General features: G+C 38.4%; 1 protein-coding gene across 1 annotated transcript in view; it reads left to right on the top strand.

Moving 5' to 3' along the window:
• Positions 1 to 18,218, top strand: part of LOC140314667 (calsyntenin-2-like) — a 286,768-nt gene that overhangs the window by 193,017 nt on the left and 75,533 nt on the right. Inside the window, exon 6 of the mRNA XM_072392991.1 lies at positions 17,018 to 17,203. Within this exon, the coding sequence (XP_072249092.1) occupies positions 17,018 to 17,203 (186 nt within the window). The remainder of the gene's footprint in view (positions 1 to 17,017; positions 17,204 to 18,218) is intronic.

Raw genomic sequence — 18,218 nt, forward strand, 5'->3', positions numbered from 1 at the left:
ACATAGAAAGGCCCGCCAGGATTCGAACCTGAAACCCTCTTGCTGTGAGGCGACGGTGCTCCCCAAGCTTCTAGCATCTGGTATTCCCAAGGACGCTCCCATCCAAGTAATAACCACGCCCACACTTCTAAGTTTCCGAGATCAGGCGTATTCAATGTGGTGTGGCCTTAAGCGTGACATAAACCTGTTAAATAAAAATCATTAAACTAAGAGAAAAATAAGCCACCCTGCAGAAAAACTCACCAGTGATACCTGCAATAATAATATGATAATGTATTCTCGAGTTGTGCCTGCAAATGCTGAGTGTGCACAGGAAGAGAATACGCTGTCCTAATCAAGGCTAGTTTGTAACGACTTTTGAGGATTAGGATGGAGACTAATGTGGGCGAACATGGATGCTGTGATTAATTCTCACACATGATGTAAGCAGCCTTTCCTCATTTTCATCTGAAAGGAAACCTCAGTGTGACACAACAAAGATAAATTAAGAAAGCTTATATCCGCAAGTATGAATTAAACATTAGTGCTTCTCGCGGTTGCTCCACATGGTCAGACACAAGTGGAAACTAGATGTGATAAAGCTGCGGATCCGCTCTTTGAGTTGTCGTGTAAGGAAGAGTAAACGTCGATACATGAATATATGCCAGCATCTCATCAACAAAAAGCCTTAAGAGAAAGAAGCTATTTCACATGAGCGTGGCCACAGGTGACAAAGAGTAGCACATAATGCAAAGGTGTGTATCTTATACAGCTAGAACGGATTTTCACCTTGCTGTGCCAGGCTGGTGAAGTTGTACACAACAACCATTTGTCTAGAGTGATCTAGTGTTTGTCTGTGTGACAGCTCAGCTTCTGACATGACCTGAGGCCCAAATAAAAAAATATGTGGCAGCTGCAGTTGTGATAAAAGAAATGTCTCTGTGTAAGAAATTGAGCTCTGGTTTGATTTATCTGTCATAATTTCAAATTCTTATGTTTTCTGAGACCTGAAACCACAGATAGCTCTTCAAAAAGGAACTGGTTATCCTTTGCAAAAAAAAAAGACTAATTTACAGGCTTGTAGTGACATGTATTTTTAAGTATTAACACAATATGACAAAAGAGTAGCACACATCTTACCCACGGATATTTATCAGCCGTTAATTTACCAGACAATTTACTGCTGTATTCACACAAGCTCATTTGGACATGATCGCTGTGTAGCTTTCAGATGGAAATTTTCCATAGAGTTTGATTACATAGAACTCCTCTGAATCATTTCTTGCATGTCAAGGCTGGTCTTTATGTGCAAAAACAGTTCCTGGTCAACATACACTCTCTTTGTCTGTTTTTTGGAGGAAAGAAAATGCTTTTTGTACTCGACTCTCCAGCATGGCGTTCACGTGTGCGTGGGTGTGTGCGTGGGCGTGTGTGTGTGTCCTGGCAGCCAACAAAACTGGTCTGTGATAAGTGGAAGAAAATAATGAATTAAAACAGAAAAAGAAATGGTGATGCATTTCCCTTTCCCATTTGCTCCTTTCTGTCTTCCTCTCTAATCTCAGACTTTCTGGCTGCTGCTTTAGCACTTTTCATCCTCGCTCTGGTATTAGCTTGTTTTCCCTTATTACAATCATTATTTCCTTTTCCCCTTTGGACTGAATGTCTGTCTTGCATTTTTATTCCCTTGCTGGGATCAACCTTTCAGTGTTTTCTCTATTCTCTTCTTTCGGCTCATCTTACTATACAGCTTATTCATTTCCCCCATGTTCATGTTTCTTTCAAGTAGGACAGTAAAAAGACAGAAAGGAGCCTGACACAATGGGATCACCTGATTTTGTCAAAGGAGAGCAATGGTTAGTTAAAAAGGATATTTGTGTTTTTTAGAATACAGGCTGAGGTGTAGGAGAGAGACCAAGCAATAAAGGGAAGGGGGAAGGGTTCATTTTTAGATGTACAGACCATTAAATTAACCCAGATTTCCTTGTTGGGAGACTTACGTTTGCACTGCAGAGGCAATCTGAACGGTCATTTGAGCAATCACTGTCTTAAGTGCAACAAAAATCTAATCGTATTCTTCAGGTTAGAACTAATATTTTTTTCACATTGCACCACATTACTATTTAGGCATGTCTGCACAATATTATACTGTGAATGGAAGATACAAGTAAGAATAATTAAGTTTGTAGGGGGATCTAGAAAATTTCACATGAAATAGCTCTTCCTGGCAACAGAGTACCTGTCTCTTCATGTCTGAGTATATTATCAAGAAGGTTTTGCTTTTTTTGTTGCAGGGTAGTGTCACAAACATACCTGAATCAATGGTGCTGAGAACAGGTGCAGCGCTGTGCAAAAGTCCCCTGCCATCTTTAATTTATCTATACGTGTAGCCATTGCTGGAAATGCGCAAACATACTGGAAATATGGTATAAGACTCAAAAACAGAGTTTGTACAATTCTAAGGAGCTTGAAAGGAGATGGAGGTTGTGGGATGCTTTGATTAGTCTGTCATTGTAAGTAGAAGGAAAATGGAAGTAAAAAGGAGAGTCCAACGGTATTTTTTTTGTGCTCTATTACACTGAATAGTTTCATTATCTAGATTTTAAACACCCAGGATAAAATTATCAGCTTTGCTCAATCCGCATAGGGGGCAGAAGAATTACACTTACTTTAGACAAGAAATTGGGATTCTATAACAGGGTTTCCTGGGGGTCCTTTAGGAGGCGTCTCACACACTGCTGAAAAATTAGAACTGGAGTAATTCTGTTGGAAATTATCCCATTAAAGGCTTTACAAGAACATTGTATTTCCATCTCCTCAAGTTCTCACAGAGCAGACCTGTGATTTTATATACTTCCTTAATATTGAAAACTGAACATTTTCATAGCGTGCAACATACCGGCCGGAATGTGAGATGGTTGAAAATATGAATAATGAATACTTTTGCCAATTGAAATTATAACAATACCACTATAATCAAATGTCTTTAAAGCTTCACTAATCAGTGTTATCATATTAAAGTTCATTAGAATAAATTAATTACAAAAGGTTTTACTGATAGAGGGTTCTAGTGACAAAGATTTTCCACTCTATAGTTTCCCTCAGATCTCATCATTTCCTCTTATCCATTATTTTGGATTTACACTTTTGTTGCCCCATATATAAATCTACAATAGTTTTCCTGTGCAGTCATAGATTTTGGGCTAATGTTTTAACGAGTTACTCTTTAATACAGATGCTTGTGAATTTATCTAAAGTACATGACATTGACCTTACCAAGTTTTAATACTAATAATGATAATGAGTTATGCTACATGTATTGGAAGAAGTAGTAGACTGGGATTTCTGTACTGGTTTCTGAACTACAGCTTTGAAACCCTAACTTTGGCATTTGAGCCCCTCTTTCTTTGTTTATTTGGAGCCAGAAACTATGATAGAAGGTGGAACTGAAAACTTACCTAAAATCTACCTGCTGATGAAATTTCTTTTGAAAGGACAACCAGCACATTGGTCAAAACATTGTATCTAGATCAAAACATCATAGTGACTCAAGTACAAAAACGCATTGACTTAGTATTTCATAGTCGGAATAGGCACTTTCTTCTATGAGATTCTGTTGATATGGTGAATGACAACAGTTAGACCAAATACACACGACACAGGATATTAAAGAAAACCAATTCAATGAAACCTCTAGAAACCAAGACAACGAATCCTACTGATAAACCAAATACACAGCGGGAAAAGGAAATATTACAACATCCACATTAACTATGGTCCTACAGACTGGTAACATAACTCCAAATGAACAAGAATCCAGGCACACAGCTAGTGTGAAAAGAAGCCAGATGAACAGAACTGTGGCAAACAAGGTGAAGAAGGAAGAGAAACAGTCATAATTACAGATATATGTATATACTCAAGACCTGACGAGACACTGAAGTCAGAGCAGACAATCACAGAGGAAGGTTGGCAAGGGATATCAAATCAGACATCATACAAGGAAAAACTCTTTGAAAAATAAAACAGGAAATGGGAATGCTACCAGCGAGAAATGAAGTGAAAATAAATGAAAAAATACTAATGATATAATTTAAATTCAAATTAAAATAAACTAACCAGGGTCAAGGTAACAGATCGAAACAGGAGGTAAAACTAACTAGAAAACAGAATAGAACAATAAGACAAGTAGAAAGTAAATATTGAAGTTTTCCAAGAATAAACATACACAATAAATCAAGACTAACCCATGAAAGACCAGAAGATCTTGACAAAATAAAACATCACAACCAATAAACCATGACACTAAAAACCTGTAGCCCATGCATGTGGAAGAGGGAACTGTTTTGGAACCAGCATCTAGCAGCTGTTAGAGGCCACTTTAAAGCCCAGATGACTGTGTCCATCTTTTGTATACATTGTATGGGTGTGACGCATGAAATCTCCCATCATGGAACAGTCACAAAATAAACGCTCCACTCTCCTCCATTATGTGTCTGCAAAATTTTTGGCTTCTTTTCATGTTTTTTCTTTGCACTACCTTTTACAGGCCCTATGTTTTTCTTCCAGCAAAACAAGTAAGAGCTCTTTTTGCTCTCAAGACGAGGGGAAAGCGTCTTTTGTAAGGCTCACAAAGAGTATGAAAGCATTAAAATGCATGCTTAAGGGGAACTGGGCCGGGATAGGACAGCCAGGAAAGAAAAGAAATCACAGAGATGGCACTCTCAGAAGTTAGGGAGATGGGGAAGGACTAAACTGGAAAGGAAAGGATGGAAAAGAGGAGAAGCGTAGAAACTGGCTCGCTCACTGATGGCTGGGATGAATAATGATGGCACTCTTCCACCACTTAAATGTGGTGTCAGCATTTTTACATGTGCACACACACATACATGCACAATATTCACATAACTATCATCCTAGACCTCTACATATCTACATACACATGCAAAAACTTACTGATGACACACGCGTACGAACACACAAATACGCACTGCTCTTTCATGCCCTCCAGAGTTGGTGAACGGCATGAAAGTGTGATGATGCATCGTTTTCTTAAGCACCTCTATCCATCTTCCCTTCCTCACCACGTCCATCTCTCAGATTTTCCCACCCTGTACTGCAAGGGGGATGATGGAAACTAACGTCAGTTAAAAAGTTGCACTGTATGTCTACAGCAGTGGGGGTGCTGTCATACAAAATTTGTAAAATTTTACAAAGTCACCTAAACAGAGACCAAGACCAGAATGTGTCAAGAGAGACAAGACTGAGATGTTGAGGGGTCGAGACCAAGTGAAGACCACCACCAATTCATCCACATTCTGTTGACTTCCACAGAAAATAGACGTTTCTTCTTCAGTTACCCTTTCAGCTGCAATGCACAGCCAATATGCATGTATGCATTAGCTTACCATGAAAAATAGTTTTAATAAAATGAAAAAGGTAATACAAGAGCATTCATTTATAAGATTTGAGTTTTTCGTGAAAAAACAAAAAGCTATATTAATTCTGGGTGAGCCTCTTCCATAGCAAAAAACGACAAGTCACATCGGTTACATTCAAAGCAGGGAGATTGACATGAAATTGCAATCAGACATTACACAGGACATTTGGGGACATCCCCACTGTTATGGTATTGTTGGTCTTTGAGAAAAAGCCCACTCCGTCCCAGGCCGAGACAAGGCTGGGGAAAAATTTAATCAATTGGAAAATGAGAACATGGGTGTAAAAAAGTGGTCTCAAGACCAGTCTCATGAGCTACAACACTAAATGTTTGCACTTGAATTTCTACAGTCGAACACACAACAGCATAAGAAATCATCTATCTATCAAAACTACACCTACATCTGCTAACCACTCTCTGATGTTCCAACCCAAGGTAAAACATTTAATGTCTGTGGGCAGAAAAGGGCCAATTGTGCGTACAGTTAATAAAGTTTTTTTTTCTCTATTTTAACACAAACTAAGTAGTTTTAAGTGTCTCAACCTAACTGCAGTTCTTAGTTTGTAAACCTAACTAAATTGTTACATACATTTTATGTAGAGAATGACTGAAAAAAGAAGACATTTCAAAAAGGACTAAGAGTAAAAAGCACTGGGACAAAAGGGAAGCTAATTGAATTACCTGCATGGCAGTTGTGTGTAAGTTCCACCACCAACCCTTCCAACCTCCAGATGAGTACAATTTCCTCTGAATTTGGTAATCATTACTTTTGTGACAGAATATAACAAAACTCCACAATCTACATTGGGGAAAGCCTATTCTCAAAAAAGAGGAGCAAAATATGAATAATTGCACAGGTGAGAACATCTTTGAACAGTCTCCCCTCAAAGAAAGACAAAAGAAAAGTCCTTGAAACAATGAAGAAATTGTTATCTGCACCTTTTTCCTACTCGGGTTTGGCCAGTTTGGACACTACTCTGTTCCAACATCATAAAAATATGAAGGCAGATGCTTTCGAACAGCACTTGATTCTTTTGCTAAGACAAGCACTATGAACTAATTTAGTCTCAATACTAATATATAAATAATGACTTTCAATGGTACTATAAATAACTATCGTGTACACATAAACTACACAAGATATCACTGTCAGGAAGGGTGAATCTGTAACAGTGCATACAGTTAACAGTTTGGTTTGTACTGCATATTATGGTCTAGTTTTGATGCATATTTCGCACGGCAGATTCTACAGAAAAAAGGGTTTTAGCAACACTTGACTCTATTGGTGGCTCATTGCCCATTGTTCCTTCTGTCACAATTAAGGCACTTGCATGGCGACCCAGCTGGAGAAAAACCACAGGAAGACTTGATAACAATCATGATAAGCTCTACTCCATGGCTAACATGCACAACAGCAGGAAGTCATGCTATCCTTAATCCACCCATGTGTTCTGTTTGGGGTTTTTTTGTTTGTTTTTTTTGTGATAGCATGTCAAGGTTTCACTTGTGAAATATAATGTCTGCTGTAAAATACATATCAGTGAAATATAAATGTTTGGTGCACGGTTAATATAGTACCTCTGTGCCTCATCTGTCTGTGCGATTTCCAAATTAGGCACAGAAACGTAACAAATTTTATCTAAATTAAATCTTTAACTTTCAATGTCCTTTCTGCTCTTTGGGCATAATTATTCTAAGGTGAAAAAGTAAAAAATTAGTTTTTTGCGTTTCTCAGTTTGCTAAAGTTTGGTAAAGTGGTGTCCAACTGCCTGCATTTCCTGCTGAATTTCTTGCTACTGTCCACCACATAATCAGATAAAACTTGTGGCAGTGTGACTTTATTACAAGGACACTTTAGGTGTTTTCAGATTAAAATGTTCTCTGCATGCTATGGAACTTCAGATCTCTCCAAAACAACAAAATACCTTAAGGGGTTTTCTGTCTGGTTACATTTGGATCGCAGTTAGGAATGCTCAAATGACAGCAGCTGCCAGCCAGCAGGTAGTACAGGGGTCAAAAACATGTCATGACTCCTCTATCGCATATAAGCTTGATAAATCTGGGCTTCATTGTCAATCAGTTACTGCAATTTGAGTGAGTGTTGGAGGCTTATGGCCTAAGAAATGTTGTTTATATGAGCTGTTTTTTTTCTGATGTTTACAAGTTTGGTTTATAATGGTGGGTTCCAGTGGTGTGTTAATATGTTCAACCTTTCACTAAACAATTAAGTCCTCATGTTTGGAAACTTTCTACTATGACATAAGAGCTCAAACAGATCTTTCAAAAAAGGGTCCTTTGAACAATGATCAGATTTCCTCCAGTGGGGACTCAAAAAAGAGAAAAAAAATATTTCTTTTTTTTCGGACCAGGGCTATCTGAAGATGGTAAATGGACTTGTACTTGTATAGCGCTTTCTAGTCGAACTGACCACTCAAAGCGCTTCACTACATGCCGTATTCACCCCACACACACATTCATACAGCACGTCTTAACTACTTAACTATGTGCTTTTTCTAATCATTCATACACATTCATACCCCAGTGATACACTGGGAGGCTACGTGGGGTTCAGTGTCTTGCCCAAGGACTCTTCGACATGATCTCTGCTTAGACTGTTGAGCCTGTGATCGGGTCATTGATAGGTAGCCCAAAATGGATGGATGGATTCTGAATCTTAGAACAAGAATCATGATCCCAATGAATCAATCATTTTTCCCCACACCCTTACCTGTTATTGTATTTCCTGTGCCATGGCATGACAGAATGAATGATCGTAACAGAACTTAGAAACAATGGCTCCACTCTATTTGTTCCAGTTCTCAGCCTCAGTTTATTTAGAATAATCAGATATACAGTATATTGAATAATTATATCATATTATTCAGTGAAAAGGATTATACATCTAAGTTTCTCAAAAACACCTGTCCTCTGCTAAAGGTCTGCAACATAACTAGTACCTGTTTAAAGTGCAGTTCAAAATACAAGTCAAGAATGTGAAAAGTTTGGGTATAGGTAGGGCAAAGTTTATGCTGATCAGTAAGACTGTAGGTGGTCCTTATTAATTATATGGTCATCTACTTCTTGTTTAACAGATAGTCATGATGGAACCAGCCTGATGTCCAAGTGGTTAGAGTATAATACATGCTACAAAGACTACATGTAACTGTAATGCACATGTAGCAGTATGGCACATGAAGGCATGAATGCTCTAAACAGGAAAAATGTTTCTGTGGGCTTTTGTTGTTTCTGGTCCCCAATTGGAGGGATTACAGTGAGATTCCAAGAACACAGAACGTCTCTAATCTCCTTCAGGAATCCCAAAAGACAGAAAAAGCATAGACCCAGGCTAGGTAACAAATACTAAATTGACGTGATAAAGAACTGCTCTTCAAGATAAATTTAGAAGGGATCAAGCAGCATCAAGCAGTACTTTTGAGCATATAAAAAAAAAAACACTCTTTCCTCCTCCACTATAAAACAACAGATCTTTATGGTACCGCTCCTTTTTCTTTGAAATTTTGATTGAATTACTGTTTCCAGAGCTCTGTATATATCACAGAAGTTCCAACTTGACTAAACAAACTTTATGTCTGGGAATGAGCTCAGTTTTTTTCCTCATTATGGATAATAGTGGATATCACTGTATACATGTATGTTTATATTACATTTAATACATATATTACAATATCTTATCTAAGCAGATACTAATATCTAAATGAGGAAATATCAAACTTCTTAAACACATATTTTAATATGAAACCTCTGTTCTACATACCATTCAGCTTTAATTAAATATCTGATCACTGAGGTGATAAAAACAAGCTGTTTCTGTTTATCTTTTTACAATGTATATATATATATATAGACATACATACATATTCATATGTGCTCTTAAATATTTTCTGCCTTCATCACACAGTGTGCTTCTAAAGCAGTTCTTCCAAACACACAAAGTCATGCCATTTATTTTTTGTTTTCTGCTTATGTTGCATCAATCTTTATAGTCATTTATTAATTTTTTGTGTTTAATTAGTTTCTTATGTTGGCCATTTTCTCAAGCAAATTCAATCTTGATTGCTCAAAATACATTTATTAATAGTATTCCCCTTATAATGTAATTAACAGTATCAATTTAGTTGTAATCCTGCTACACTCATCTGCATACAGCATCTTTTGGTCATAAAGAGTAAATTCCCTGCATGTTCTGTTATTTCTGTATGCATTCTATGTGAGATGTGAATATTCAGATCACAAACTTGTTGAAGTGTGTTTTTGTTTTTTTCCTTTTCCATTTGCCAGATTCAACAAACAAAAAGATAACTTGTGCACACACGTTCAAGTACTTTTTTCTTTTAAATCATCACCGCTCCACTGAGGGATTTGTACTCCTACAATGATAAACCAGCTCCACACGGTTGTTTTTATGTCTGCCCCACTTCTTCTCATTGTTGTCTTCCTCTCAAATTCACTAAAAGAGGGAGTCGTGAGCCCACTGTGTGAGTTCTGTTCGCTGTGACTGCACTGCAGACAAGCAGGCAGCTCAGTGGAGACCAAATAGCTTCAAACCCATACTGCTTTTAAGACTGCTGAGTTCGGCTACAGAGTTGTGTGCTGTTGTGCCTATGCATTTTGTACTTTTGCTGTTTGTCCTCGATTTTATTTACTGATCTTTTTAAGCACGTCTTACCTGTTACTGAAAGCAAGAAGAACAGCAGGGTTCTACAGAGACTCCTTAATTGGTTAAAATTATTCAGCAAGGACACAAACGCAACGCAGCAGCGGCTCTGCACGAAAACAGGAATCACACCTTCATATATGATGGCAGATCTTGAAATAAACCCCATTGTGTATGCTTTTTGTCATTTGCAAAGATTTTATTTCTGTGAAATAAAGGATCCCGGACAGAATGACATTTTTGGTCTTTATGCTATCTTCCAAACATATTAAGTCTACAGCTGTCACCATTGTTGCACTCGCCTATCAAATCTGAAGTGGAAAATATACTGCGGCTAAGGGAATCTGCTCAGCAGTAATACAGCAGATGGATTCGCGTCAGTAAATCCAGTTATCATTTCTCACCTTTGACTTCTGAAAGAATACCTCTTGCTCTCTGATAGCGGCTCTCATAAAGCTTGACCACAAGGACTTGTACTCTGCGGAACAGTGAATCATTCAGTAGCTGATTCACGCGTTTATCACTTAAATACCCTCTTCACGAACATCTAGGAAGGCAAATTGACATAGCTGAGAGCCAACATTTATCCTGCAGTGTCTGAAGCTGAAAGTAACAAAGATTAAAGATGAAAATCTTGTATCTTTGGTGTTGATTTAACATCAAATGGTTTTCTAATACAGAAAAGACGTGCAATGGTGTACTAACCAGAGAATAAAGTCACGCTAATTCTTCAACTAAAGCAAACATGCTCTTCAGTCAAAAGAAATCTCCCACAAAGAGAGGGATAAGATCAGACTTGACATTACACAGACCATAATTTGACCTCCTGCTGTGCTTAAATAAATATATTTATGTTTAGTTGAAGTCAGATCGGCCATGACCCAGGTGTTACAGTTTACAGGTTCAGTTTCTTGCTGCTATTTTGTTGCCATATTGAAATGTCCCCTGGCAAAACAGTGAACTTGATGTAATCTCTTGTATTTAAACTGGATTGTGAGAGAGGTTTCAGTACTGCTGCTTGTATTTATTAATATTTGCTTAGTTAGGGGCATTTCTACAAGCATGAACTAATCTATTCACGGAATTGAATAAATTAAGTTCTTCAGAAGTGGTTATAAAGATGGTAACAGTCAGTTAGCCTAAAAACAGTTTAATATGGCCAAAATGAAGTCATACCTTTTGACCACCATTAGCTTTGATTAAGCCCACATCAACTGTGGCATTTTTTTTAAGCTTTTGCAAAAAGCAATATTTACTTCCTTTCATTAATTTTTTGCCAAGATATTGAATTGATGAAGCTGCACAAAAAGTCTAGACTCTGTGGTGGTCAAACCTGTCACGAACGGTGGAAGGTAGGACCCAGATGCAGTTCTTTTCAAAATCAAAAAGGTTTATTCCAATAAACGCAACACAGGGAGCAAGGCAAAAAACAAAGAGCGTGGCAGAGCCGGATTCAAAATACTTAAACTGTGAATAAATAATAAACAAGACTATGAAAATAAAACTATGGAATAAATACTATGGCTATGAGGGAAACCCAGACTTATCTTTTGTGAAAACGACATGAAGGGTTGGTGAGGATTCTGCAATGAGTGAAAGGAAACCAGGAAACTAAATGCTGTGGAGGGAGTGATTAGTGATGACGTGCAGCTGATGACAATGAAACAGGTGATGTGAGTGAACCTAACATGACAGGGGAGAAACATGACAAGAACCTGAAAACCTAACAAAGAAACTGAAAACATAAATGTCAAAACATGAACTGTGACAGAAACATAAACTCTGACAAATCCATGTGTGAAAATGAGGGCTTGTGCTCCCTGAACTGTCCTCTCAAAGTTTGAGTCTGGTGAACCCTTGATATCTTAGAATATGCCCATGCCATAAAGAAAAAGAAAAATCTGGTGATGGAAAAAACCTGGCATTTCCGTTTAGTCAGATAATCAGCTTGCCAGTTGATTGAGAACGTAGACCTAGACCTGACCATCTGAACATCTCACATCCAGATAGTGACTTGGTGCCTTTTTTTTTTTCTTTTTTGGCCAGCAGTGTATATTGAGCCCATAACTGCTTTGAATCCTTTTATTGTGTCAGTAAAAAGATACATCTGTTTTATATATGTTTTTGGAATCAGTTTTGTCCTAATAGCAATAATAATTCAGATAAGAGGTTAGAAATTCAAAATTCATCAGCGGATTCCTATCTACTGCGCACAATATATAGTTTGTAGTAAAACTGCTGAAGATCCAGTCAGTACATGCTGAATGGATTCATTGTAATGCCTTTACTCTGTGACAAAACAGACTGTAACACAATACTGATGCATCACCATTGTACTACCGAGGATCATAGTCACTTACTATAAAGTTTGTAACCTTTGTAACATGTCCATAAGATGTTTTTTCATGTACGACAAGACAAATCATAAGTTAAATCAGCCATCACTGCTATGGATAAGGATTTTTTGCTCTGCAGCACTTGGGAGTACTCGTTAGAAGCTTGCTCATTTGCTCCCATTCAAACAAGAGCTAACCGCAGAAGCCGATAGCTCCAGAAATGTAAGTCCAGATAAAGCCAGGGACCGGGCTCGCCCAGGAACTAGCAGAATGAATTCTCGGCCAGGTTGCAAGCCAACTGGAAGTCCTCTAAATGTGGAAGCAGCCAGCCCGTGGGAGCACTGGGTTTGTTTGCATGGCTTACATAATGCAGCTAATCCTGGAAACCAGACTGAATACAGGGGTGGGTAGCAGCCCTGAGCAGGCCTTGTCATTTAAACTCTCTTACCTTGATTCCACAAAGTGCTTCACAATGTGTTTCTCATTCATCTTTTCACACAACCACTCCTACAGCACTTCTTATGTATTTTCATTCTACATTTGCAGTGCTTTTTTTCAGTACACTCGGGCTACATGAGCATACTGGGGGCAATATGTGGGAATAAGTGTCTTGCCCACGCTTGAAGCAGGGATTCAAACTATCGATATTCAAATTGGAAACAATTATGCTACCCACTGAGCTATGGCCCCTCAAGAGCTACGTATTAGATTATAAAACCTTTGTCCTGCGCTACAATAAGGAATTACATTTACAATTGCTATTCAGTTGTGATCTTTGCAAAAATTGAAGCCTAATAGTCTTTTCGGGGTCTTCAAAGATAGACCATCACACAGTGAAAATTGTGTTATAGCTAAATTAATCAGTATTCTAAATTGACAAAAGACATTAAGAGGAAGAGAATATAAACCTAAAGTATCTCTTTTGCTTTTCCGCTGTAGACACTTCAGTACAGTCCACTGGGTTTTCAGTGAATGACATCTTCAGTTTCATCACAGCAGTGTTTCTAATTAGTCAATATAAATGCCTCTCCCAAACATTTATCAATGATATGAGGCAGTTTGTTTGGGACTTATCTTAGCTTTGTTTTGTGATGTGAGTGCATCTCTATTTGTTTCCTTCTTTCTTCTTGATTTAATATTTCAACTTCAAATTCCCTTGTTCCACACTGATTCAGTACTTCCAGCCTCATGTGTCTCAGAAATAAATGCAGCTTTTGGAGTGAAAGAACATCTGCTGCTGCACTTGGTCTGGTGATTGGTCAGTCAGTCTCACCTGACACAGGAAACTAAATGTTGTTTGCTGTTGGGCAAAATTCATGTGACATGACAAGAATTATAATGTAGACCAACACCCTCCCTCCAACTTATATAAAAAGTAGCAAAATGTGAAAAGTGGAAATCACCACATACAAAATAATATGGAGATGTGACCCACTGATGGTGTGATGAACTGGATTTCAAGCTCTGTCAGAACAAAGTCAGAAAACAGCTGTATTTAACGTTTTTTAGAGCTTTTTAATAAACTGGAATCTTTCACACAATGTTTCACATTCTGTCGTGAGAGAGGGTTGTATTGGTTTTCATGAAATGTTACTCTACATGTTATCTACATTCCTATAAGAGAGCCCTTTCCTCGCTGTATTTTAGGGCAGTGCATGTCATAATTCATCATTTGGCTTCTTTCACAGCAGGAGTCAGTGTAGTGCTGAAATGGACCAGTCTGTCTTCTTTTAAACCTTTGACTTTAATGAGAATCATTGTGTATACCACTTTTATGACTAGGAATAAAGAATCACTCTTTCAGCCTTTTATGCTCTCGGTCAGTAAAACCAAACCTGTGTTTTTGTTGGCATGCAGGGCTATTTGAAGACACATCTTGTCACAAACTGTTGCTTCACACTGAGAAGAAATGGTGGCAAAGATGCAGAGACAAAGTGAAACTGACACAGGGAGTTGGAAAAAGAAATGCATCTTCGCCCTCTCCTGTCAAACAGGACAGGCAACCTGTAGCTGCAGTTGGTGATTTCAGAAAATATTTTAAATTTAAACTATAAATGTATGCAACGTATTGGAGTTTTTGAGATCCCATTGTATTATTTAATGCTACTTTGGACATACTTCATCACATTTTTGGGAGGACAACAACACAAGCTTATTCCTTTTTGTGATCTTATTTCTTCTATAGATGATAAGATACTGTAAAATACAATTTGTTCAAGTTCACCTGCTTCTTTGAAAGTAGAGAAAAAAGTATTGTTTTGAAAATATTCCCGTGAAGTTGTGTTAAACTTGAATTCATGTATGAAAATGTCTTCATTCTATCAAAAAACATAGTTACAGGTGAGTCAGAGTGTTGCTGGTCATCACATTTGTCCTCTACTTCCCAAGCCATAAACTCTAATCCTTCCATTTCACTTGCAGTGCAAGCCTTTCTTATATTTGAACAGGCAGCCTACATCTTCAGCTCACTACACCTCATTCATCCTTCCACATTTCTTCACATGTATTCTTAACCAGGTGCTGCCCAGTCCTCCCCTCTCTCTCAAGATGTGAAGCCAGCCACGTAGGGTTGAATCCAAAATACTGATCTTTTCACTCACTTGTCTTTCTCTAGCCGGAACCTGCTTAACGGTGCTATGAGCATGACATAACAAAACAGGAAACAGATTCAGCAAAGACCAAAACCTGAACTTTAAAGGTGCAACATTGTATTAGCCAATGTTTCTATGTTCATTTAGAGATATTGGTTTGACTTTCAAGAATAATTGGAGGCATTGTGAGTTAGCTTAGCCTAATTAGAGGCTTTGCTGTCACTACACACTACAAAGAGGAGTTTTCCCCAGGCTTTCAATAGGATTGTTCTCACCACCTTGGCAACCACAAAAGACCGCAGCAGCATGTGGGTAGTTTTTTTTTGTTGTTGTTTTGTTTTGTTTACCTTTCACAGCGGCTTTTTTTCTGAAATGGAAGTGTCATTGATTTTGTCAACTGTCGGCACATTCCTTTAATGAGACAAATCTAAAAGAAGATCCTTTTATACTGATTTTTATATTTGTTTGCTTTGTTTATTTCAGTTTAATGTCAGACGGTCTCTTGCAGTGAACATTGTCTGATGGAGAAAAGCCAGTAGAAATAACCCAAAGAACCTTTGTTATAAATGTTATCAGAAATGTGAAAAAAAATATACTATATGGCTGTATTTACTTTGAAATCACTGGAAACTAAATGACTGCTTGCCTAATGTAATTAGCTTCAAATGTGCATCAGCAATAATTACTGTTACCCATAGATACTGTAGCATAGTAACAACTTACCCATCAGCTGGTTCAAGTCACTTCTTGAACACCTTTGAGCCATCAATCCTGAAAGTGGACCACAGAAAAGATGCTGTGCAAGGAGTAATCAAAGTGTGGGAGGGCATGGCCATAAATACAGTATACAGTGTGACTGTGGCAAGAAAGAAATATTTATGAATGACACAGATAAAGAGGAATAAATCAGCTAAGCCTTTTATGCTTGTGGCCTTTTTTTATCTGGTTTTATTTATTTATTTCGAGCCCGCGTGTATGTTTTTTGTTCTTGTTTAACATGCTCCATTGTTTGTGCCTATTTTCATCACTGCCACTGACAATCCCATAGTAACAGTGCTGCAGCAGCCCCCAGCCGTTGCAAACTGGAGGGGGTAAATCAACTAGAAAACAGATGCAGAATGTCTATGCGTTTGAGCATGACATAGTGATTGTGTGAGGAAGGGAACATGGCAGATTTAAGAATGGTGATCAATAAAAAGTTCTTCTTCTACTGCCTTTCTTTCCTCTTCTTCATTCTTGTCATGTTTTTTTTGTGTATGCCTCTAGCTTCAAGCCAGTGGATTGAAAATACTAATTGATTAGATATTTATTTGTGCGCATAAGCATCACGAATGGGATAGAATGGCTGACAGCTGGCCTCTTAGTTAATTCTGAGGTTTTATAGGTTGTCTTAAAGAACAACTTTTATCAGTGACGATGCAAGATTGCTGCTGCATGTCAGAAATAAAGACAATGTGATGTGACAAGCATGTCACTGAGCAGTTTTTGGAAATCTGTGCTGACAGTTTTATTGATCAACCCGTTGTATAAAACTTGAACATTGGTCGTTATTTAGCAGTTCATTGTCTGGTTAACTCTGGGGCAGACAAAAATTCACACCACAAAGACGGGGAAAACATGACTGAAAATTGAAATCATCACCACTTTGCAAAATAATAGCCTGTTCAGTCTGAACAACACAATTCATGGCAGACAGACAGTGACAGCATAATGATTATTGCTGCTAATGCAGGTCCTGTGCTTCACTCCAACAACAATGCCGCAATTTCATTAGCTGGCTACATTCTGCCAGAAAGATATTAAATTGTGATAACCGGAATACCAGTGACAGTGAGAAATTGGAACTGGCGTCTTGTTTTGTTTCTATTGTAAACTGACAAAAAGGGGCTGAAAATGTGCAATAACAAAAAAACAACAACTAGGCTTATGAAAATCACACAGTATTACAGATGATAATCTACATCTTTTCCATTGCTAACACAACCTCTTTTTCTTCCAGGTTGGAATAAGCGAGTGGACTATGAGCCAGGAACGGGAAGTAAGCAGCTGTTTCCTAAGATGCACCTTGAGACTTGCGGGGAGCCTCTGTCCTCAGCGAGGACCACAGTGGAGCTGCAGACCAGTCACATAGGGAAGGGCTGTGACCGGGAGACCTACTCTGAGAAATCTCTACAGAAACTCTGTGGTTGGTTTAATTTTGACTGTATTTCAAAGTCCTTATCATGCGAGTGTGACCAGAAAAAGAAAGCATTTAGACTGATTTCGGGTTTTTGCATGCAGGGACTGTTTAGGTAATGGTGGATTTATAAAGTATACAGTAGCTGGCTGATAAAAGCCTGAAAGTTAGAGCAGTAAATCAGAAGTAAGCTCCTGCTAAAATCATCATTGGAGTGCACGCTCTGAGCACCAGGGTTAAATGAGGCCTAAGGTGTTCTGTACCTTTTTCTTAAATTAGCATCTAAAAGCTCCCAGTCTGTGTTACACTCTTGTCACTAAATGTGCTTGTGCTAAATGAAGGCACCAAAATGGCAAGTTAAAGCTGTGTCACTAATGATGTGACAGAGAGAGGGCATTAGCTGCCCCCAGATGCAGCCACGCTCCCTCCTCAGTGACTGATGAGCAGCCGAGCTGCCGTGTCACTGCCCGGAGCGCCAGCAGCCCACCCGGCTCACCCCTCCCCTCCCACACCTCGCTGCCAGCGGGGGGGCTGGAGTCATCATCTTTGACTAACTGCCTTCACAAGCCACATTCCAGCTCATCTGAATGCATAACACCCCCTTCCTACCTCCCCTGGCTCCTAATCCATGCTTGGTTTACCACTAAAGAGTCCTTTTCAGGCACCTCATAATCGTTATCTGATCGCAAATAGAATAAATTGTAATTGCCTTTTTAATGCACAATCAATTTGAGATAATGTACAGAGACATCGGGCAAAGAGGCAGTTGCAGCTGGGTGCTGCAGAAGTCGATCCGTATTTATTTTTTCCAAGGGAATCTAATTACTGGAGTCAGAATGGTGGTGATGCTGTGTGTATGCAGCACAGAAAAACAGAGCTTTACAGATGGGAGAAAAACACCAATTAATGTGCTAATGTTATGTTATTAGCAAAATGAACAGATGTATGTTGCATTTGTTTGCTTGGACAAGGGAGACATGGTGAATTCAGACAGTGGCAATTTTTCACAGCAGTGTTTCTATAT

This window comes from Leuresthes tenuis, unplaced genomic scaffold (assembly GCF_036924035.1).
Source record: "Leuresthes tenuis unplaced genomic scaffold, fLeuTen1.0.hap1 SCAF_9, whole genome shotgun sequence".
Lineage (NCBI taxonomy): Eukaryota > Metazoa > Chordata > Actinopteri > Atheriniformes > Atherinopsidae > Leuresthes > Leuresthes tenuis.